Here is a 24163-nt window from a genome sequence, read left to right as displayed (position 1 = left end):
GGGATGTGACATGTGGGTGGGTTCTGGTGGTGATTAATGCTTCTCTGGGGGAGGGGGTGGTACCCCAACTTTTTAAGGAGGCTGTGGTCCACCCTCTTCTTAAGAGGCCATTGCTAGATCCCACCCTGTTGGAAAATTTTCATCCAATCTTCCCTTTTTGGGGAAGGTTGCTGGAGAAGGTGGTTGCGCTGCAGCTCCAGAGGTTCTTGGATGAAACCGATTATCTGAACCCTTTTCAGTCGTATCCTTCTGGAGTGGCTTCAGGGGTTGGGAGTGGGGGGCACTGTGTTGTCCTGGTTCACTTCCTTCCTCTGTGGCCATTCCCAGTCGGTGTTGATAGGGAGCAAGAGGTCTGGCCCTCAGCCCCTGCTTTGTGGGGTTCCGCAGGGTTCAGTACTTTCTCCACTCCTGATTAACATCTACATGAAGCTGCTGGGTGAGATCATCAGTCACCATGGGGTGAGATATCATCAGTATGCTGATGATACTCAGCTGTATATCTCAGCCCATGGTGAGTTAAGCAATGCCATGACCTCCCTCTCGCAGTGCCTGGAGGCTGATAAGGTCTGGATGGGGAGCAAAGGGGTTGAAACTGAACCCTGGCAAGACAGAATGGCTCTGGGTTTGGGGTTCCTTAGCCCGTGGAGAATTGCCATCTTTGGTCTTGGATGGGGTTGCACTGCCCCAGATGGACCCAGTGCATAATCTGGGGGTTCTCCTGGGCTCACGACTCCTGCTCGAGGAGCAGGTGGCAGTCGTAGCCAGGAGGGCCTTTGTGCAACTGCGGGTTGTGTGCCAGTTATGCCCTTTCCTGGACCAACAGGCCCTGCTCATAGTCACCCACGCCCTAGTCACCTCCTGCCTTGACTGTTGTAATGCACGCTACATGGGGCTGCCCTTGAAAAGTATCCAGAAGCTTCAGTTGGTTCAGAATGTGGTGGCCCACATAGTTTTGTGCAAGCCTAGGTTTACACACGTCACTTCTTTGTGGGAGCTGCATTGGCTGCCGATTTGCTTCTAGGTCCAATTCAAGGTGCTGGTTATCACCTTTAAAGCCCTACATGACTTGGGGCTTTAGTGGGACCAAGAAGGACTTTCTCCGTGGTGGCTCTCTCCGTGTGGAACATCATCCCTGCAGAGATGAGACTGGCCCCCACCTTGATGCTTTTCCGCAAGGCCTTGAAGACATGGTTGTGCCAGCAGGCCTGGGGATCCCAGATTGATACAGAGCCCATCAAGTGGTTTGTTTAAATGTATTGTTGTCGCCAGGGGGGTGGGGGTGGGGTGAAGTGGGTTTTGTATTGGGATTTTTATTCTTGTAAGGTGCCTGGAGTCACCGAGAATGGGTGGGGCAGCTATATAAATTGTATAAATAAATAAATAAAAGCATAAATATAAATGGATGCAGCCTATGAAGATCCATTTTTGAAAGTGACACAGAGGTGTATTCAAGCCAGACTGTTGGACTGCAGATTCCTTCATTGTAATTGTGTGTCTTGGCAGTTCCAATATAAAGATAGTTTTCTGTCAACATAGTAGTGTTTGTGTACTAATAGCACAAACTATGTTTCTTCTTTTGAAACCTATGTTTCTTCTTTTGGAAATATATGCTAATAAATTCTTTAACCAGAAGCCAAGCATTTAATAATTTGTTATGTGATATCCTACTTATACACTGAACCAATATTGCCTGCTGTAATCAGTTGTTATTATTCTGCACTATTCCCTCACAGCAGCAAATTCCCATGGCTAAACCAGCCATAGGTCATCCTAGCTGTTCCATCTGAATATCCCAGCTCATCCCTATAGATCTAAGAGCCACAAGTAACAGTTAGCAGTATGTTGTGTTCAAGTCAAAGGAAATGTTGACCCTGCAAACCCCAGTAGGTAACTCCAAATTTAACCTTTGACCTTGGGGATGCCTTATTTATTTATTTATTTATTTATTTATTTAATTTTTCAGCCGCCCATCTCCCCCCAGTGGGGGAACTCTGGGCAATTCACAACAAACATTAGGACATAAAATATATAAACACATAAATTTAGTAATTTAAAACATTACTAAAAAGAAGTAGAGACCAAGAGGATGAAAAATCTGAGGCTGAAGGCAGAAGGACTCTATGGGGCTAGCCATTCCCATGCTTGAGGTATTCTCACCCCACCCCAGGCCAGGTGGCAGAACCAGGTCTTCAAAGCCTTATGGAAGGCCAGGAGTGTGGGGGCTAATCGCACCTCTGGGGGCAGAATGTTCCAAAGAGCAGGGCTACCGCAGAGAAGGCCCGCCTTCTGGACCCCGCCAGTTGAAGTTCTTTCACTGAGGGGGTCCAAAGCATGCCCTCTCTGTGTGATCGGGTGGGACGGGTTGAAGTCATAGGGGAGAGGCAGTCCCTTAGATAACCTGGTCTCATGCCATGTAGGGCTTTAAAGGTGATAACCAACACCTTGAATTGGACCCGGAAGCAAACTGGCACCCAATGCAGCTCGCGGAGCAGAGGCGTTACGCACCAACAATAGCCCGCGCAGCTGCAGTCTGGACCAGTTGTAGCTTCCGGATACTCTTCAAGGGTAGCCCCATGTAGAGCGCATTGCAATAGTCTATCTGGGAGATAACAAGGGCATGAGTGACTGTTCGAAGGGCATCCCGATCCAGGAAAGGGCATAACTGATGCACAACCCGAAATTGTGCAAAGGCCCTCCTTGCCATGGCTGCCACCTGCTCTTCAAGCAGGAGCCGTGAGTCTAGGAGGACCCCCAGATTACGCACTGGGTCTGTCTGGGGCAGCGTCACCCCATCCAGCACCAAGGATGACAAAATCCCTGAAACAGAGGAGCCATTAACCCACAGCCACTCTGTCTTACCAGGGTTCAGCCGAAGCCTGTTGTTCCCCATCCAGACCCTTACAACCTCCAGGCACCGCGAAAGGGTGGCATCACTTACTTACATATGTTTTGCCCTTAAAGCCTTCTGGCCATAAAAAAATCTTCTGAACCTAACAACTAGAAATACAAGAAGCAAAGGAAGCAACAGACAATATTATCATCAATCATCTAGAACTACTGGCATTTACTAAGAGAGGCTGTAATGTTTTCCTTAATTCTAAAACTGCTGCCTCTCCATCTTTCACCCATAGTCCATCAGAGATGATCTCATCCTAGACTTCTCTGAAGGTGCAGATGGCAGACTCAATTTTTGAGGGGAGACCTCTGACTAATTTCCACTCCCCTACCATGCATTAACTTCTTTTTTCAGGCTCTGTTGAGTTGTGAATGAGGTTTAGTTTTGACTCCTTTTGTGCTAGGTTGCTCTGATGTGATGGAACAGAGCCACTACTAGCATGATTATTGCTGGCATGATGCCGCAGATTACCAGCATGATTATTACTCTTGGCTGCATCATTGATCCTGTTGATCCCATTGGTTGCATCATTGATCCAAATCTCCATCTAATACTTCATAACAGGATTACAATTGGCTTTTTCAGCCTAATTCAATACACTGCATTCAGAACAGTTTTTTATTTATTATACTTTCTCTCCTGGCAGTTTCTTCTTGGAATACTGTTGTTCATGCTGCATCACAGTCCAGCCCAGTGGAACAGTATTGTTATTGCTGCCATCCTCATTTAGTGCCTGTCTCTTGTTTTCTCTGTAAGGGTTGAAGCTGATAAAGTTGGTATTTCTGATTCTTACAGCAGAGAAAGACAATTTGTAAACAAAGAACAGATGACAGAAACTTTAAAGGCGAAGAAATAAATAACCACATGACCATTGACTCAAAAAGACAGGATGAATAAATCCAGCATTCAAACTTTGGGACTACTGTATACAGACAGTCCCCTACTTACAAATAGGTTACGTTCCAAGAGGCTGTTCATAAGTCCATTTTGTTTGTAAGTCCAACCAAGTAAAAAGTACTGTAAAAAGTAAAAAGAAGAAGAAGAAGAAGAAGAAAAGAAGAAGAAGAAGAAGAAGGAGGAGGAGGAGGAGGAGGAGGAGGAGGAGGAGGAGGAGGAGGAGGAGGAGGAGGAGGAGGAGGCCGGGCAGCAGTGTGGGCAGAGGAGAGCTCTGTTTTCTGCTGCCAGTGCAAGGAGCAATAGCCTGCAGACTGTGGAGAGTGCAGTGGGACAAGTCGGTGGGGCATGGCACACTCTGTTGCCAGGTGAGGCAAGAGAGGCAGTGGTGGCTTCCTGGGTGAAGGGGGCGGCTGTGTGGGAGGCAAAACTGCTGGCCCTTTGCGAGGCCTTGCAGGAGGAAGGCTGAAGATTGTGGCTTCCCAAAGCGTGCTGTAAACTCCAGTGCAAACCTGTAACCTCTTGGAAGGTGGGAGAAGGTGGGAAAGGGTTAGTTTACAGCACACCACATACAGGAGGTTGGAGATTTGTGTTAGAGTTGGAGTTCCTGGAAAGGGTTAGTTTATGCAGTGCGTTCCATCACCAAGTGAGGCAGGAAAGGCAGCAGTGGCTCCCTGGATGAAGGGACAAGCCAGTGGGGCGTGGTGCATTCCGTCGCTGGGTGAGGCCTTGTGTTGGAGTTTACAGTGTGATTTGGAAGGCTGCAATATTCAGCCTTCCTCCTGCAAGACTTTGTGAAGGGCTAGCAGTTTCCTACACGAGCTGCAGAGCGCACACTGTACCTGCACTCATCCCTCTACTTCCTCCGGTTAACGCCACCCGAAACAGCGCTTCCTGCATAGCCACCCCCGTCACTCAGGGAGCCACCGCTGCCTCTCCTGTCCTTAAATTAACTCTTTCCAGGAACTCCAACTCAAATGCAAACCTCCAACCTCTCAGAAGGTAGGAGAAGGCAGGTAAAGGATAGTTTATGGCACACCAGAAACTAACCCTTTCCCTTCTTCTTCTGACTTCTGGGTCCATCTTGTTCATATCAGCGAAAGTTCACAACTCGAAAGTTTGTAACTCAAAAGTTCGTAAGTAGGGGATTGTCTGTATAAAGGGACAATTCCTGGGTGTTGTTAGATGGAGAATTTGTAGTCAAGGCTTCATACCAAGTAAAGTGATTAAATTCTCTCTGTTTTGCATTCCCAAGCAGACTCAGTAAAGTAGGTTTATTACAGAGAATTAGAAAACACTGTTAATGCTGCTGGGGTCCTAGAGAGGACTAGGAGACACTGCTGATGTGCTCCCTCCCTATCCATAGCTTCTGTGGGGTTGTTTGTTACACATTAATTATTGTTTATCTGTATTTTTGGCTTCTCCAATGTCCCTTTCTATCCCAGACAAGATATTAGTCCTGTTGAGGCTTGTGGGGTACCCATCAAATACAGGTAGTCCTCATTTAGTGACTGCCTCATTTAGCAACCTTTCACAGTTACAGTGGTGATGAAAAAGTAACTTTACAACCAATCCTTGTATTTATAACCTTTGCAGGTCTGTAAAGCAAAGGAAAGCTGAAGTAAGATAATAAGCACAGTCTTGTTTTCACTTAGTGACTGCTTCACTTAATGACTGAATTGCTAGTCCCAATTGTGGTTGCTAAACAAGGACTACTTTAAGGTTTTTTGAGTTGTCACAGTTGGTTACTGTCTCTAGTTTCTCTTATTGACCCCCAACAGATTTCTATCACTAGCTGCCATGCCACCAGAGGTGAAATTATGTCTCTCCAAAGGGACTGTTCAGCTTGTCCCTTTGTCCCTTACTCAATCTGGATTCTACTCTGTACTAAAAGAGAGGGTGGTATTCATCCAATCTTAGATACTAACAACAGTAATATTTATTAAATATATCAACATTTTGAATGGTTTCATACTAAGCTATTTTCTATTAGTGTTCAGAGGCTGTTGATTCACATCTGTTGATTTGACTGATTTTCATGTTTTCTTTGCTCCGGGGTGTAATTGGTATCTTCGGTTTAAGGTTGGGACATTTCCTATCAGTTCTGTATCCTATTGGTTCTTCTCTTAATCCTTGCTATAGTGTCAAGGATACTTTTGGATTGTATATTGCTAGCAGTAGCCCCCATCTGTCTTCATGGTATTACAGGGTAACCTCACTTGGGCAAATTTGCCTCCTCTAGAATGGAGAAACCATCCCTATTTAAAAGTTTATTTTGCTATGGTCTTGGACATTTGACTGTCCCATACAAGATATTATCATTTTCTATCAACTAATCATCAAACATTTTGGGAGAGCTTTGTTGAATTCATTCTTGACTCATGCTCTAGTGTTTTTAGCTTGCAGTCTTTTATTGGGGTTAGTTGCTAGCCCTGCACCCCTGGCACACCTTGTTAGTGGAAGACGATGGCAAAGGTCAGCCGGGGGCAGCGGGGGTGGCAGGTGGAGAATGGGGTGGCGAGGGTGCAGGGCGTAGTGCAGAGCAGCAGAGTGCAGGACTGCATGGGTGGTAGAATGCAGGGCGGTGGGGACAGCAGGGACAGTGGAGTGCAGGGTGGCAAGTTGATGGAGTGCAGGGCAGCAGGGGCGGTGGAGTGCAAGGTGGCCAAAAGGGCAGAGATGGGAAGGAGATAGGTGGGTGGGAGGAGTTGAAGCAGAGGTGAATATGGTAAGGCAGGAAAAGCATGAGGTCTTTGCCTAACTGTAATGGATGGCATGAGCGGGGAAGATTCCAGAATGGAACTTCAAGGTTGTCAGGAGGAGGGAGAGACTTTCCAGGACAAGTGCCTCCTTAGCCCGCAGCAGGACGGTGGGAAGACGAAGAGGAGGAGGCTGGCCCCTCCCTAGAGTCTCACAGGTTATAGCCACTAGTTGTTTTAGCATAGGTTTAGTCTGGCAAGATTTTGTCTATTAAGTGCAAGCTAATAAAGGAATGGAACTGCACTGGATTGCCTCATTGCTGTTCTTGGGCTGAATCTGACACTAACAACGGCGTGGTCCTAGCCTAATGACCACAACCAGGACTACCAAAACTGCCATTGCTAAGCAGTGTGGTCACATGATGTTTCATCTGATGACCGCATTGCTTAGTGATGGAAATTCCAGTCCCAATTAGGGTTGTTAAGTGAGGACTACCTGTACCTCTGTTGCATTTGCTGATGTTACAGACTATGCTTTTGAAAATGATCAAACCAGGAGTCTCATTTATCTTGTTCTTTATAATCTGATGAGTTCTTGATATTTCTTAAGAAGAAAGCATTATTTAGATTTTTTTTTTCTGAATGTAGTTGCAGAGTTTCATTGGCATCACTTTATTGTATTGGTGTTTCCTTGGAGATTAATTCTGTGGAGTAATATCTTCTTTGTCTCAATATCTGAAGGGCTAGCTAACTAAAGTGCACTGCATCTTTCAAAAACTTGGGTTGAGAATAAGCCAATTATCCCACAGTGGTTTTCCTATTGGGTCATGTGTAACTGTGTCACTTCACAGTAATGTTTTTTAAGGAATATTTCCTTGTCTGAAATTTGTCCAACTGCTACTTGATCCCAAATTTCTACATTTATAAGATGTTGTTATCTGGATCATTGGTTTCAGTATGGAGCAATGTTGGCACATTTTTTTCTTTCCTCAATATTTTCCCATTATAAGTCTGTCATCAAGTGCAATTTTGTGCAGGTCACCCATATATGTAACAGACAGAAGAACTGGTTTCTTACCTTTAATAGTAGTAGTTCAGGTGGTCAGCTCAACTTCACACAACCTCTCTTATCTCCCCGCATTCAACTTATCATGGGTTGGAAATAGTATCATGGTTTTGATTATCTGTGGTGATCATTGAAATTGAGAGATTGGGTAGGAGTCTCATTCACATATAATGCTATGAGATGAGGATGTTTGTAAAAAAATGTTTGTCCTAGAGCATTCTGAATTTGCTACTCTGCAGTTACAAAACCCATATGTATACATTTACAGATAAACACTTGAAGAACAACAATTACAGGTAAATAGGGAGTTCTTTTTAGGCTGAACATGGGAGTTTCCTAAAGGAAAATATAATTAAACTTGGTTTCCTGTACTATAGAATACAACTGAAAGCATAAGACTTCACTTGTGGAACTAGTGAGATTTCTAATTCTTAACAGATTGGGGAAAGTGGTTTTGCCTTTTAGAAGATTTTTCCTAATTTAGTGTAAAGCGTAAAGTCCCATGGATGTTGCCTATGCATTATTATATCAATAACGCTTTTTAAAATTATATTTGTCTTAGGTGGCAGTTCTGCAGAGAACGACTGTGCTTTTGAACCAGAGTATGCTATCCCAACACTCCCAGTGCCTGAAGGTATGCAGCACATTCGGATTATGGAAGGCATGTCCCGCTCTCTCCCATCTTCCCCATTACTAACACATCAATCTATCAGTGTTCGACTCCAGCCTATGAAGAAATTGACTGGTAAGGAACTTAGATTAGTAAATTCAAATTGTTGAATAAAAGTTCCCTCCTTATCCTCAATCCTTTTTTTTCCCCACAAAACCACTGATAATCCCCTGGTTTGGGAAGATTAAATTAACTGGAGTTTTGTTGTACTTGTCCTGTACCTGTTTTACTTCTGTCAACAAAAAAGGTTGAACAAAATAGCTGTTTTAATGTTTGCTGAATGCCAGGTCAGTGAATGGAGATCAACAACTATCTAAGATTTGTTCCGGGTTTTGATCATGATTCCGATTTGATACATATCAAATATTTTTGGGTGACATGGAGAGATCAGTTTTGCCCACCTAAGTTCTCCCTATAGCAATGGGCAAGGCCTGGGGGAGCAGCTGGCTTCATGATTCTAAACCCAGGCCTGTACACCATCTTGCTTTCTTTCTGTTTTGAATGTTTGTATGTGAAGGAGCAGAACAAGAATCCTAAATCCCCCTCCCTATGATGTAGTTTTCAGGAGTGATGCTGGAATTCTCCCAGCTTGTTCTTTGGGGTGACTTCTTGTATTTGGAAAGGTCAAGACTTCACTGTATCCATGGTAACTCTAGGTCTGTCCCTGTTTGTATGTGGTGCCAGTCATTTAGCAGGACATACATTAATTCTAAATAACAGATAAAAGTTTGAGTGAATTTAAATAAACAGGGGCTAAAGCCCAGTAGAATGCCTGTTCCATAATGGGGATAGCATATACCAATGAGACGCAACCTCTCTTTTCTATTTCCTGTTTTAACCAATAGGAAAAGGAAATCCTTCCCCCAATAATTTGATTACATTTCCTGAATAGAAGCAACTGTTAAAAGCAAAGGCATTAAGGATGCAAATGGCTGTATCTGTTGCTGCTTCAAAGCTTGAATGCCTTTGAAGAGTGGCCTGAAAATCAGTAGCTGGATGGGAGGGGCTATTTGCCTGATGTTTAACCTTTTTTTTTTTTTTTTTAATAAGAATGGGTAAACAGGGCTTCCCTCTCTTTTATTTGTTCTCTTGTCCAATTACCTCTTGGCCTTGCCCCTTTTCCATCAGGTTTTGTATCTCATTTCTCATTTCTTTTCCAGTGTACAAATCCCTTCCTCTTACCCTATCTCTGTTACACTTTTTATTTTTTTCTGTTTTCTATCCTGCAAGGAGAGGAAGAATGTATGTCTGTGTGAGTGAGATAATGGCTGATATAAGCAGATGGGGATTAAGTAAAATAATTTACCTTGTTTTACAGACAATTGATTTTAATTAATGCATATTAGTTCAGTTAATGTAATTTTTTTTTCCTGAGCTTGGCCATTTGGGAAGTGTGGCTTCTGGCAAGTACATGCACACATGCATGTGCACACACACACACACACACAATGTGCATATTTATTGGGCAGTTGTAATGAAGGGATCCTTAAGATTAAAGCTGGCAATCCTAGATTGAAAATATGGGGAAGCTGGATATGGCTCTGGATTTCTGTTTGTGTTATAAGTTTTTTTCTCTCTGTACTTTTCCCAGTGAGTTGCAGTGTGCGGTGGGGTAGATCATCTTAAATTGGGGGGCATTATCCTTTTTGGGAAGGTGGTACATCTAAGGAAGCCTACCAGTGATCAATGTATTTATAAGCTATATATAGAAATCCAAGGAAGTTGCTCAAATTCAAAATCAGTGATTGAGGATGATAACAGACTGAATGGGAATAAAATAATTTAATTCAGATAAACAGATGTACTTCTGATCGTTGAAAGGCAGATCAGGGTATATGGATTTATCCTGTGCAGGATAGGGTTACATAGTCTCTGAAGACTCAGGGTTGCTGTTTCACTGTGCTCTTCCACTCTGTTTTAAACCTAGATGGCCAGCCGGCACTAGTGCATTCCTTTCTGTGTGTATTCGCCATTGTGTGTCTGCTTACTCTCTTGTAATCCCTTCCTCTCCAATGAATGTAAATACAGACATTAATTCCCTTCTTGCTAATTATCCCAGTGCCAGGGTGAGCATTCCAAAGGGTGGAGGAGTGAGGAAAAAGGAAAGCTGAAGTAAAATCGTAAGCACAGTCATGGTCACATGATTTTCCACTTAGCGATTGTGTTGCTGGTCCCAATTGTGGTTGCTAAACAAGGACTACCTATAAAGACTTTTATAATTTGAAATACAGTATCAGCCGTTATTAAACTGCTCTTGTTTGCCTTATTAACTTGTTTCTCTTGTTTTCAGTCATTTTATCTAGTGGGAATATTAGAGACAGCCTGCTCAATAATTATTCCCCAGGCTTTAAAAATTTGAACCTAGAAAGGCCAAGCTGACTCTCCCTCAGTTTCTCTTCACTCTGTAGGCCAAAATATTTTGTTGAGCCATGTCTTTGATGTATTTGGTGGCTACTTTAGGGTAGCCACCTAATAACTAGATGCTGGATACTATTCTTGTTTTTATAGTTGTATTTTTAGTATTTTTTAATTGTGTTTTATTTTTGTTAGCTTCTTTGAGTGCCATCTCAGTGCCTGTCAGTCTGCCAGGGCTCCAGTTGCATCACCTCAGAAACTAACCTTGCCCCATTCTCATTTCTATTATTATATGTTCCAGCCACCACTCATTAGATCAGTATTAGCTGTCATAGGCAGGCAGGACCTAACCTACTCACATTCCCTTAACATATCTGCCAGCCCTAACTAAAAATCCCCTAATTCTAACTCTCTCAGAGAGTTATTACCTCAGTTGTACCCTCTAGAATCTCTATTCCCAGGGACCACCAAATCTTGGAGGCCAGGTAGAGAACCTGTTGCACAGTAAGGAGGGTGATACACAAGCAGGATTCTGAACTTATCCTGAGACCCAACATCACAAACAGCCATTTATAAGCTGTCACTTTAAAGCAGGATTCCTGGCTATTGTTACATTGTCCCAAACATTCATTTCGACTCCACCTTCCCTACCTCAGGATTACTGCTGATACAAGATCCAAGACCTGGTGGAGCAGATTTCTGACAGTGTTATATCATCTGTCCACACCTCCCCGCTGTCCCCCAAGATCTCAGTAAGACGGTGATACCTGCATGTTCATCCACCACTAGGTTGTGGACAAATAGGATCTTGTGGCACATAGACCTGCATTTTCCAGCAGCACTTTGACGCCAAGGCCATCAGCAATCTGACCACTGGGTTCTGGAAACGGCTGGAAGAGGAAATGGGCATCAAAGGATCCATACATAACCTTGCCTCTAATATGGTCTGTCCAGATCCTCCTACCACATCTCCCCCAATTTGTCCCTACATATATTTGTTCACCATCCCCATTATCTCCTCCTCCTCTTTTGCTTATTGTCCCTTTCCCATCCCGGTGGTCCCAACCAACCTTCACAGAGCCATGTAAATACTTACATTTATTCTTAATATGCCCATTGATCCTCCAATCCTGACAGTATGTGGCATATTCACTCATGTTGTCTCCATAGTCTCAATCTTTTTCCTCCTCCCACATTAATTCACCCTCTCCCCTCCCCCGATTAACTCACCGCTTCCTTATACCTACCAGTTTCCCACTTCCCTACTCCTCTCTCTAATAACTTCAGAATAATTTTATGTCATGCTATAATGTTCCTCTGAAGCAAATATTGTGAGGAAAACAAATATTTGCCAGCAGCTGAAAGCAATGTGATTATTCCTCCCCACTTGCCTATCCTAGTCACTGAAACTCCCTGTTTTCTTCATATACAAATAGGTTAGTAAAGTGGCAAGAGGCATTTCAGCTTGGCCCCATAATTATACCTCTGAGCTAACTTCCTGGAAAACTACAGAACTTTTTTTTTTTTTTTTGGCCTCCCAAATTACGGTGATTTAGATCCCACATTTCAGGATTCATATCATTTAAAGCCAGCTTAGAAATAGCATCAAAAGACTTCAACAAAATCACAGTGTGATTTCAACAATTCAACAGTGTCCATCTCTGTTCTTATATCCTTCCTACAGTGAAGTTGGTTTAAAGGCCTTGGAGGAGGAAGGTCAATCTAACTGAATAGACTCTTAGATGGTTTTCACTTCAGCTATGCAGACACTGTATAATCCACTGGAACTGTAAATAACTTGATCCAACTTGGGTCAATCTGTTTCCATTCATTTGCTGGTTCCAGAAAATAATCTGGAGAAGCAGAATTCTGTTCTTGCTAAGAAGAGTCATTAAATAAACCTATTCCTTACTTTAGGTGAAAATAGTTCAGTAGCATGGTTATTTTATTTTTTATTTATACATTCAATTTATTGTCCGCCCATCTCCCCCCAATGGGGAACTCTGGGCGGCTCACAAAGTACATATCATACAATTACAATTATACAATTAATTACGTTATGTGACCGGCAGGGGTCGCTAGGGGGTCATCCGGGCTTTTTCTTCCTCCGTAGATCTTCCTCACCGCTCATGCCGGCTGCATTCGGAGTTCGGCCAGCACCGGTATTTTGCTCCCCTGCGCAGCACCGCCGGTTCCTCCCATCTAAACGGGAGTACCCATTTATCCACTCGCAGATGGAATAGCTTTCGAATTGCTGGGTGAGCAAGGAGCTAGGACAAGGGACAGGCGCTCACCCTGTCCTGCGGGGCTGGGCTCGAACCGCTGGAGAGCCAATCATTTGCTTTTTTGGAAGTTTTCTAACCCCCTTCCTGCTGTTCTGTAAATATCTCTTCTATTCACATAACAGAACACATATCCATTCTATCTGCATGGATTCTCCATCCCAAAACATTGTGTGGACATTGTTGTCCCAGCTCTCTAGAGAGTAGCAATGGATGGTTCTGAATGTAAGGAGAGTGAGTGGGGTTACTGATACTCATCTCCCAAAGCATGATTTTGATCTGGCTACCCCTTCTGATTATAGTGACCCCAGTATTTTTCAAGGTAGACTGCAGTCTTTTTTTTGAGTCCAACTTAATTGTCATGCATGCTTCTTACTGTATTTTTGTTTGTTTTAATTTCTGGACTTTAGTAACAGATTGTTGAGTTCACTTCCACAGCATTTAAAAAAACTTAAGTATTCTTTAGTACCCCTAATTTGACAGAGCCATCTGTGTCTTGTCATTCTTCAATAGTACCTAGCCCATGAAAATTCTTTCTTTGCTCCTCATGATTTCACCACCTATCCTAGGTGCTGTGATAGAAATGCAAGGGCCATTCTCATTGATTTAATTACAAGAGTCACTCTGATGGTGGTTTAATGGAAAGACTAACTCTGGGTTGAGGAAAAATCTTATTAATTACTTAATGCATTTCTTCCTCCTCTCTATATCAGGGTATTATTTGTTAAGTGCCAAAAGTTTTTCTTTCTTTTTGAAGTGACTTGGTGATTAAGATATGTCACATCAGAAGTGTTCTTTCCACCATATTTAAATGATAATCTGTCTCAAATTATCCCAGTATGCCCCAAAATTCAAGCTGCATCTGGATATGAAACAAAGACCTAATATTTCTCTTTTCATAGGACATGAGAAAAGTTTGCAATGTAAACCATAATTGTTTAAGACACCAGACCTGTATTCTGGCATTTTTTCTTCCATTTTCCTGAATGCAGTAGTGTTACAATAAAGCTAATTGAATGACTACATTTCCTAAATATATAGATTGAAATTTTGACCCTGACAGACTCTTGCCCAGATGGGAAGAGCTTGAATAGTAATCTAAAGATGTAATAAACTGAAGGGTTGTCAAGGAAATTTCTGTTGAATACTAGAAACAAACAAAAACTGGCAACATAGGAATATGCTGTAAGGAATAAGAGATGGCAGAAGGGAGAAGATAGAGGAAACCTGGAGCATTAGATGCTCTTTGCTATGATTTAATTAGAAATTCTATAAGATAACATGACTACATTCAAGTAGTACATTTCCTCCAGTTTTTGCAGCATAAACCTGATGGCTGGCTGCTGCTGTTGAATGTGGCCTGTGCATTTGAAGGATGGGGTTACAAAAAGTTATTGTCAGTGTGTAGATATAGATGTCTCTATGATGTGCCTGGGATTTTATGATAGATTTGGGCCTAGTATTTTACAGATAAAATAAATGTACCATATTTTTTAATACTAGGAAACTTAAATCCAAAGATATACAGGTCATCCTTGTTTAACAACCATTCTTTCAGCAACTGTTCAAAGTTTTGACAATGCTGAATGAATGGTAGTTACAACTGGTCCTCAATGTTACAGCCATTGCAGTACCCCTGCAGTCATGTGATCAAAATTCAGGCACCTGGCAGCCCCACCGCATTTACCACCTCAGTGTGCGCTTCATCTTCCCCCCTCATCTCCCATCATTTCTGCCTTTTTGGCCACCCTGCATTCTGTTGTCCCTTCTGCCCTGCACTCTGCTGCCCACGCCATCCTGTACTCTGCCCTGCATTCTGCCTTGCATCCCCACCACGCTGCCCCCTGCTGCCCCCCGCCACCCCCAGCTGACCTTCATTGTCTTCTTCTTCCTGCTGCTGATGAGGCATGCCCGGAAGAGGCATTGTGAGATGTCACAGAGGCATCGTAAAGGGCTAGCAACTGTCTCAGCCAGGCACATCTCAGCAGCAGCAGGAGAAAGAAGATGGTGAAAGTCAGCTGAGGGTGTTGGTGGGTGGCAGGGGTAGGTAGTGGCATAGTGCAGGGCAGCCAAAAGGGCAGAGGTTGGGGGAGATTATATTCGCCATGTTCCTGTTCTAACAACTCTCAATAAGTTAACTATTTTTCTTTACCTACTTTTCTTTCCTATAAAATGCTTCTTGTGCTGAGACCCATAAAGGCATTTTTAGGCACAGTCTGGGTTTATATCTGTTCCATATTGTCAATATGGCACTTCTAATATAATCTTTCTTAAAATCTATGTTACCACTGCATGAATTAGTGTGATTAAATTGTCCCTGTCCCAGAAAAGTCATAAGTGAGGGCCAGCTAGAACCACTCAGGGTAACTTGAGCCTCCAAATCCAGTTGACTCTAGGAATACTAATGAGTAGGGAAATCTAAATAACTGATTAATTCTACTGCCCATTTGATAGGGCTTACCAGCTTTTTTCTGTTAGGATTTTAAAAATACTCAGGGAACTCTTCAAGTCTGTTTGAGTTTTTAAAGAGTTGTTGCATTGAAACCATTTTTCTTTTTCCTTTCCAATCTGTTGAAAAGAAATTATATAAAGGGACCTGGATTCTGTCTGTCCATCAACAGGATAACTCTCCAAAACCTGAACAGAATGGGACCAAATTTGGTGTGAAGGGAAGAAGCAAGCAAACCAAAGACTGATTTAAAAATGCAGAAAAACATTAAAAAAAAGTTTTCACCCCCAAAGCATCCCTATAGAAAAGGCAATGGTCTCAATATATTGGTAACTGCTCCATTTTAAACCCTCTTCTCCTCCTAGTCAGTGTGACCAGAGCAGAACATATATACCCTGTCCTGTGCTTCCCATTATACATAAACACATATAGTTGCAATATGAGGGAAGACGAGAAACAGACACAGATGCAACATGTTATTTCATTACACGAAAAAATGTTGACACCTATGGCCACTGATGGTTAAAAAGATTACAACAAATTCTACATGCTTTCTCTACTTTGTTTCCCAGTCTTTCCTGAAAATGTGATATGACATGCAGTTCTGGGACTTGTAGATTGAATATAGTCACCTGGCTGGCTGGATTGTATCTCTGGTTGCAGATTCCCCTTTCCTGGTATAGATCATCTGTTTCCTTCATAATGTCTGGAGAGGATTAGTGACCAATTTCCTGAAGATCTCACTTAGAAAGAGAATATTAGCAATCAGTTAGTACTTCTCTGGGCAAAGAGAAATCCTGTTCAGGAAATCCTCTTCAGTTGTTTTGGGAATTAATCCCCAAAGTTTCTGGACAGCCTGGTGAAAGCCACATTGCCTGATAATTGTGGGAGTTGTATCATAGAATTGGAAAGACTTTAGAGGATATCTGATCCCCTGCTTAGTGCACAATCAACTAAAGCATTTCAGACTGATGGCTATTTAATTTATGTTTGAAGACCTTGGGTGGAGGAATATAACATATTGTGAGAGGGCTTACTGCACTAGCTGATAGCTCTTATTGTCAGGAAATTCCTTCTAATATCTAACCTGACTGTGCTTCCCTGTAGTTTCCAACCCACTAGTGCTGGAAGTTCATTCTCTTCTCTATATGACAGTTCTTTAGGCCCCTGAAGATTGCTGCCATATCTCCTCTCAGTCTTCCCTTCTGCAGAGTAAACATACTCAATTCCTTTAACTAATCCTCATAGGATTTGGTTTCCAGTCCCTCATCATGTTAACCCTCCTCTGAAACTGAGGTTGTCAATTTCCATTTTAGTGGCCAGAACTTTTCACTGTATTCCAAGTGAAACCAGAAAGAGCAGAGTGACACAATTACTTTCTGTAATAAGGACACTGTGCTCCTATTAATACATCCCAAAATAGCATTTGCCTTTTTAGCAGCTACACCACACTGTTAGCAGGTAGAACACCCAGATCCTCGGCAGTCTGTCCATTTCATCCTGGATAAGGATACCTAAAAGACAACACAACTTCCATAATATATCATGTATGCACTTTGGTTCCTCTCAGCAGGAAATTGCCTATCACCACCTCTTCCTTACAGTGTGCAAGAAATTACAGAAAAGCTGAGGGGAAGTCAGCTGTATCTCAGAAAAACCAACTCAGTCCATGCACTGAGAGATCTGGGAGAAAGTGCTTAAAAGAGAGTCCACCTTAATAAACTTACTATAATATATGTTCATTTTCTTGATTTGTATCCTGTTTTTCAACTTAAAGTTTGTAAGATGTCCAATTAATTTCAGACAAATTTTACAAATAAATTAATAAATAATAACTGAAGTTGTTGTTGTTGTTATTATTATTATTATTACAGTCTTCAAGATTCTGTATTTATCCCAGATTCACATTAAAAGACCTTACTGAAATCTGTGCTGTTTTTGCTTCCTTGGTCTTGTCAGCTACATGGTCCCTGACACAGTGGTTTTTAGGTTCTTGGACTTGTGTGGGTCCAGGCATCTTTCAGTCTTCTCCTTGAAGCCATGGTTTACAAGCTTGCTCAAGTGTCTGTAGACCGTCTGCTAGATAAGAGTTGGATACCAGTTGCTGAGCTCTATCAACACTAAGTGCCTCCTGATCCTCTTGCTTCTCTGGGTCTTGTGTTCCTGCTTGTGTTCTGTGGCACTTTCCTTCTCTGCCGCTTCTGAGGAGTTTCACCTGTCCTGTTCAGGACTATCTCACCTTCTGTGGTGTATTGCAGTATAACTTTCCTAAGCTTTTTTATCTTTTCCTCCAATAAAAACAGAAGCCTGCATTTCCAGCAGGCATAGTTTGGATTCTTGTCAGGCAGGAAGATAAATATTTCATATATTTTGCAGATCAACACAAACCTTCCTTTGCTGCCGGTGTTACTTTGAGTCTCCGCTGCACAGCACAGCACAGCACACTTCTACATAAAACTCCCCTGTTTGTTCTTTCTATTGCTTGTTTTCTGGGCAGTTGGCTTCCTAATATGTAACCTAAAACAATTGTTTCCAATGAACAATGATAGCATGAAGGGCAATCAGGAGACTGCCAGTAGCAGCAATCACTCTGCAATCTCTACCTCTTTGGCTCTTCTACTCCGTTCTTCCCCTCTTCCTTTATCTCCCCTCAGCTGAACTCCCATGGAAAATATCCTATTGGTCTCCCTGTTCACTTGCGCAGTGAGCTCCCTAGACTCTAGGGCCTAGAGAATATTCCAATAAAGTGTAGGCAGTTTGAATGTAAATGCCCACTTTACATTGCACATTGCATAGTAGAGTTTATGTTGCATATCTTTCTTGTTCTACTTATTAAGTGTACTTTATTGCCTTTGTTTTGTTGTTCTCTTTTTTGAAAGTATAGCAATTTGGTAATCTACCTGCAGAACTTAAGTTAACAGACAGCTTGGAAACATAAAAAACACATAACTCTGAAGAGCATGAGATTGGGGAAGGCTGACTTAAAGAAACCAGTTAGAAAACTTTCAATACATTTAAATAATGCTAGTCCTTAGTTGAGATTCATTTTTGTTAACTTGCCTTCTGTCTAGCTGAAATAGTTTTTGTTGCTGTAATGGATGACCTGACCAGGAGACAGGTGGACAAATGTTACCATGTTCTTCTTTTGTGGAGAAATCAGAATGTGCTTTAGTTATTCATGCCTTTGACAATTTCAGATAGAGCTATGCAGTTCAAAAAATTTACATAGTCTTATTTCCAAATAGGATTACTATAAACAATATTCATAGTGGAATGTATATATTACAGCTATTCTATTCAACTTTATTATCTTCTAGTTACTTCTAAACTCAATTCAAGGTGCTGAGTAATGCTTTTAAAGTCCTAAATGGTTTGCAAATCAACCTCCTCCTATAGGAACCTCTTTGAGATCCATGCTGAAATTCCCAGAAGTCCTTCACCAGTGAAGAGGTGGCTGACTTGGTGTTGGTTTTAGAAGATCCTTTAAAGGGAATTGAAACATTAATGGGCAAATTAAAAGAATTTGGTGCATTAGCAAGTTTCAAGATTAATAAACAGAAGATGAAGATGTTAACAAAAAATATGAAAAAAGATCAAATAGAATTGATGAATAAAATGGATTTTAAGATTGAGAAGAAAGTTAAATATTTGGGTATCACTTTGACAAATATGAACTGTATGTTATTTCAAAAGAACTATGTTAAGACATGGAATGAAATTAAAAAGACATGTTAAGATGGGAGAAACTACAACTGTAATTGTTGGGAAGAATTTCTGTGATAAAAATGAATGTTTTGCCTAGAATGATGTTTTTGTTTCAGACAGTGATTGTTTTGACAACTGATGCACCATTTAAACAGTGGCAGAAGAAAATATCTAAATTTGTGTGGCAGGAGAAAAAAACCACAAGTTAAATATAAGGTGTTACAAGATACAAAGGAAAGAGGAGGATTGGGTCTATCTGATTTGACACTGTATTTTGCAGCTTGCTGTTTGGTTTGGATGAAAGGGTTGATGCTGCTGAGAAACAGAAGGCTCTTGGAGTTAGGAGGACATGATCTGAGATTTGGGTGGTATGATATTTGTGTGGAGGTTAATGTGGATTTTAAAAGTCATTATGTTAGCCATATTGAGAATATGAAATAGATACAAACCCAGGTTGAACCTGAAAACATCTTTATGGCTCTCAGCACAAAAAGCATTTTATAAACAAGAAATAATAGGCAAACATAAATGGCTAACTTATTGTGAGATACTAGAATTTTGTCAAGGGGAATGTAAAATAAAATCAAGAGAAGAACTGGTGGCAGACGGATACAGTTGTCAATGTTTTTTTTTTATTTACACTTATTAGAAAGATTTAAAGTAGACAAAAGAGTTTATGGTTTTGAACACTGTAAGACTGAGTTTGAAATAGAATTGTGTACCAATGACGAACATGTAATTGCTAAAATGTATAAACATTTATTGAAATTTGAAACAGAAAAAGAACAAGTGAAAGAATTCAAGAGAAAGTGGGCTAAAAATTTTGGTTATAATATACAGATGGAACAAAGGGAACATACGTGGTTGAAAGGAATGAAATTTACACTATGTTATAATCTTAAAAAGAATTTTTATAAAATGATGTACCGTTGGTATATGTCACCAGAGAAATTGTCTAGAATGTATAAAGGCACTTCAAATTAATGCTGGAAATGTGAACAACAAGAAGGGACATTTTATCATGTTTGATGGACATGTAAAAAAGCTAGAAAATTTTGGATTCAAATACGCATACTGATTCAGAAGATTTTAAAGATTAATATGCAATTGAGACCAGAGTTTTTTCTTTTGGGATTGATGGACAAACAGTTGGAAAAAAGTCATGGAACTTTGTTTTTATTTTTATATGATAACTATGCCTAAAGATGGAAAGATTCAGTACTACCCACAATGGAGGAATGGTTGGTGAAGATGATGGAACTTGCTGGGATGGCTAAATTGACTTCTTTGATCAGAGAAAAGACAATATCTATGTTTATTGCTGACTGGAAACCCCTTATGGACTTTTTGCTTAAAACAGAAAAAATAAACTTATGATTTATGTTTCTGATGATTAGACAGAATAGATTATAGAAAGAAGGGAATTATATCGTAACCATAGAGGAAGAGGTAAATTTATAATTGTACTTATAACTGCTGTAAAGAAAATTGGAAGCTACTTCTTTGTATCTTTTTTCTTTCTTTTCTATTTTTCTTTTCCTTTTTTTCTTTTCTTGCACTTTTAGCTTTTTCTTTGGTTTCTTTCTTTTTCTTTTCTTTTTCTTACATATTATATTAGTTGTATTAGTTTTAATCTTCCTTTTAAAAAATCTTTAATAAAATTATATTTAAAAAAATGAAGAGGTGGCTGACAGTGGTGCAAAGTGTTTTAAGATTTAAATAGCTGTTCTGAATGCTCTAACCTTGGATCTAAACTTTGCTCTGAACTCAGGATAAACTGGGATATTTTATTCCATGTTGTTTTTAGTGTTTTGACATCTCATGGTTGAATTTTGTTTTTAAATTCTTCCAACCATGAACATTTAAAGAAAGCATTAGCTGATAAAAAGCAGACACAGATTCCATTCCTGATGTGATTATTTATACAGGTAGTCCTCTACTTAGGACTGGTCATTTAACAACCATTCAAAGTTATGACGGTTTCAGAAAGGATGTTTTACAGCCCATAAAGCACTTCTGGCCACTGTAAAATGTCCCCCCACAATCACGGAACCATATTTCAGGCGCTTGGCAACTGGCTCGCATTTATGACCAGTTGCCAAGCACCCTGCGATCACGTGATTGCCATTTACAATCTTCCTCAGAAAGTCAGTGGGGAAGCCAGCAGGGAAGGTTGCAAGTGGAGGGTATAGGGGGAGCTGAAATTCTTCTGTGGACTGCAGGAACAGAGTTGAAATCTTCAGGATTTGAGCTCCGTTCCTGCAGCCCGCCAAAGAATGGAGGGAAAAATCTGTTCCTGCAGCCTGTGAACAGAGAGAAAATCCTTTGGCAGGCTATGGGAATGGAGCTCAAATCCTGAAAATTTCAGCTCCATTCCTGCAGCCCCACAAAGGATTTCCCCTGCATCCACGGAGGGGAAGGGAAACCCTTTGTGGGGCTTCAGGAACATTTGAGAGCAAAAGAGCTGCCTGCCGGGCTGCCTTTTGCTCTCAGCCTGCTGGGCTGCCTTTTGCTCTCAAACAGCTGCCTGCTGGAAGGATTTCAGCTCCACATGGAGCTGAAATCCTTCAGCAGGCAGCTCTGTCTGCTTAACAACTTGGGAGATCACTTAATGACCACAACCGGGAGCACCCAGATTGCAGTCATTGAATGAAGCAGTCATGTGGGCATCTCACTTAATGACTGCTTTACTCAACAATCGAGATTCCAGTCCCAATTATGGTTGTTAAGGAAGGACTATGTGTAGGTAATTGAGAGGAGGTGTGGGTTGGAGGTGAAAGTGGATTAGTTAAGGATATGCTGCCACTTACTTGGGAGGTAAATTTAATAGTATTTTTCAGGTCTTTTGTTATAAGGAAGTTAGAGTTTATGAACTGTCCTTTAATATTGTTCCCCAGGTATTTTCTGTGTATTGTACTTTCATTTTCAGGCAGCTGGTCAAATACAAAAGTGTGCAGTTTGTATGTGTGTTATAGATAAGATTATCATATTTAGATTTCAGATTTCTAATTTGTTTTAAAAAAGTAATTTTGTTGAGCTTTGAAGGTGACAACAAATGCAAAAAAATTGTATTATGCAGCCATGTATCTTATGAAAATACCTTAAGCCAATAGCCAGAGGACACTTTTATAGTTTTTATATTATTCATGGGCAATCTTAAAGTGAAACCGTTTATGTTGCTTCTTTGCTGAATTCATTTTTGTGGCTGTTTGCATGGCTTCTACTTGCAAAAAAAAAAAAGAAGAAGAAGAAGAAGAAGGAGGAAAAAAAGAGGTCTTAGTTATTCCTTTTGTTACCTGGTATGGGAATTTATTTATTTATAAATCTTTCCCTTCGCTTTTTTTTTTTTTTTTTTGGTAAAGAGGCTAATAGAGTAATTTTGCCAGCTTTTAAAATGATTCATAATTGTTTTATCCTGGCAGACATTTTGATTAGATCATTTGATGTATATAGACTGTACTTTAAAAAAAAAATACTGCAGTTTGTTAATTTTCTTAATGAGAACTATGAAGATTATTTTTCGTTTATATTTTCCTTTGCTTAGCAACTTGGATTTGATTAATTTAAGACTGTGTTTAACTCCACAGAAAAGTGGTATATAAATGTCAAAATTAATGAAATCAAACTGAATTTAATTGGTCAGAAGATTATTAATTTTAAAACGTATGTAGTTATAAACACTTCCTTTGGGAAAGTTATCTGAAGAGATTCCTGCTTCTTCTGCATATAAGAAGATTGCCTCTTCTATGATAATTCCACTATGATGGAAATGATATAAATGTACATTAAGTTTATACAAATATAGTTACAAACATAGTTGTTAAGGTTAAAATGTTGATGTAAATGCAGTTGATAAGATAAACATGTTGTAAGTAACAGCAGCAAATAGAATAAAACTAGAGAAATTGCAGGAGCACTTGATGGGTTTGGTTGCTTCTTTACCATCTTGGCTCTATCCCTTAAGTTGTAAATAAATATTTGTAAGTAAGTTGTAAGTAAATTTTTTTTTAATCAGGTGACTATTCTGTCAAAAATGTTTATCTTAACTGCAGACCAATGCATTTCTTATTTTATATTGCATTATATAGGTTGTATAGTTTTAACAGGTTTATAATACAGATAAAAATTAGATAGTTAGCATTTCTTTGGTGCAGAATTGGTTGTTTTGTAATAATTTTAAAAACATCTTGTTTTATTTGTGTTCTGTTAAAAAGCAGTATATATTTATGAAAACAGTATTTAATTCATCTATTACTTGATGGCTTCTTATTGCAACTATACATTAGAAACATTCCTGTTATGCCAAAGCACAAATATAGTCTAGTAATATTGCAAACTGTAGTTGCTAGATGGTCTAAAAACAAAACAAATAGCAGTTGCTAAGAATCTGATAAGGAATACATAATACTGTATAATTTATCTCCTTCTAGAGTTGGAGATTACCTTAGATGTCATCTAGTCCAATCCCCTGCTCAGTGTAGCATCCCCTAGAGCATCTCTGGCAGATTTTTATCCAGTCTCTGTTTGAAGACCTCTCTTGAAGAACTCACCACTTAAGATGGCAGCTGGTACAGTCTTGGTGTCTAGTCTGAACCTAGTAGTTTTAATCCACTGTTTCTAATTCTGCCCTATGGGACAATAGAAATTAAATATATTTCTCTTCTATATGAAGCCCTTCAGATGTTTGAAGACCATTTTCATATCTCTCCTAAGATATTGATTATATCACAGTGATTTTGTAACCTGATGGGGGTGCAAATGTCAGTGAAAATATTAGTTCACAATAACTGTCTTTAATTATAGTATGATACTATATATGCTGCTTGCTAGAAACACTTTTATGTGTTGCAGCAAATCGTTCTCTTTGTTTATGAAATCTCAAAACCTTCTTGATCATTTTTTTTAAACTAGAGAGATAATAAAAGTAGGTTTGAACTCCAGAGACAGATATATATTTCCTACATTACATAAATGATGTGAAAATAAGATAAACCCTGGGATACAACTTTGAATACTTTGGAGAGATGGCAAGATTCAAATGTGATTATAAGAAATAAAATTATTGTTGGTGTTACTTTGAATTAACAGTGTCCCCATGGAAAAGTTTTGAAATCCAGGTTGCTGTGTTTGACAGAAAAATAAGTCAT

General features: G+C 40.2%; 1 protein-coding gene across 2 annotated transcripts in view; it reads left to right on the top strand.

The window, feature by feature from the left end:
* TANC2 (tetratricopeptide repeat, ankyrin repeat and coiled-coil containing 2) overlaps positions 1-24163 on the top strand; it is a 352683-nt gene that overhangs the window by 149051 nt on the left and 179469 nt on the right. Inside the window, exon 4 of one of the 2 annotated variants that reach the window (XM_088141581.1) lies at positions 8118-8189. In XM_088141581.1, the coding sequence (XP_087997707.1) occupies positions 8118-8189 (72 nt within the window). Of the gene's footprint in view, positions 1-8117; positions 8301-24163 lie in introns of both variants that reach the window. The other variant, XM_088141538.1, reaches the window with a different exon arrangement.

Source organism: Python bivittatus, unplaced genomic scaffold (assembly GCF_059951505.1).
Source record: "Python bivittatus isolate LINGU-HERP-01145 unplaced genomic scaffold, Pbiv_v1 ctg000000_np1212, whole genome shotgun sequence".
Classification (NCBI taxonomy): domain Eukaryota; kingdom Metazoa; phylum Chordata; class Lepidosauria; order Squamata; family Pythonidae; genus Python; species Python bivittatus.
Note: the sequence above shows the minus strand (reverse complement) of the source record. Positions and strands in the feature narration are given on the sequence as shown.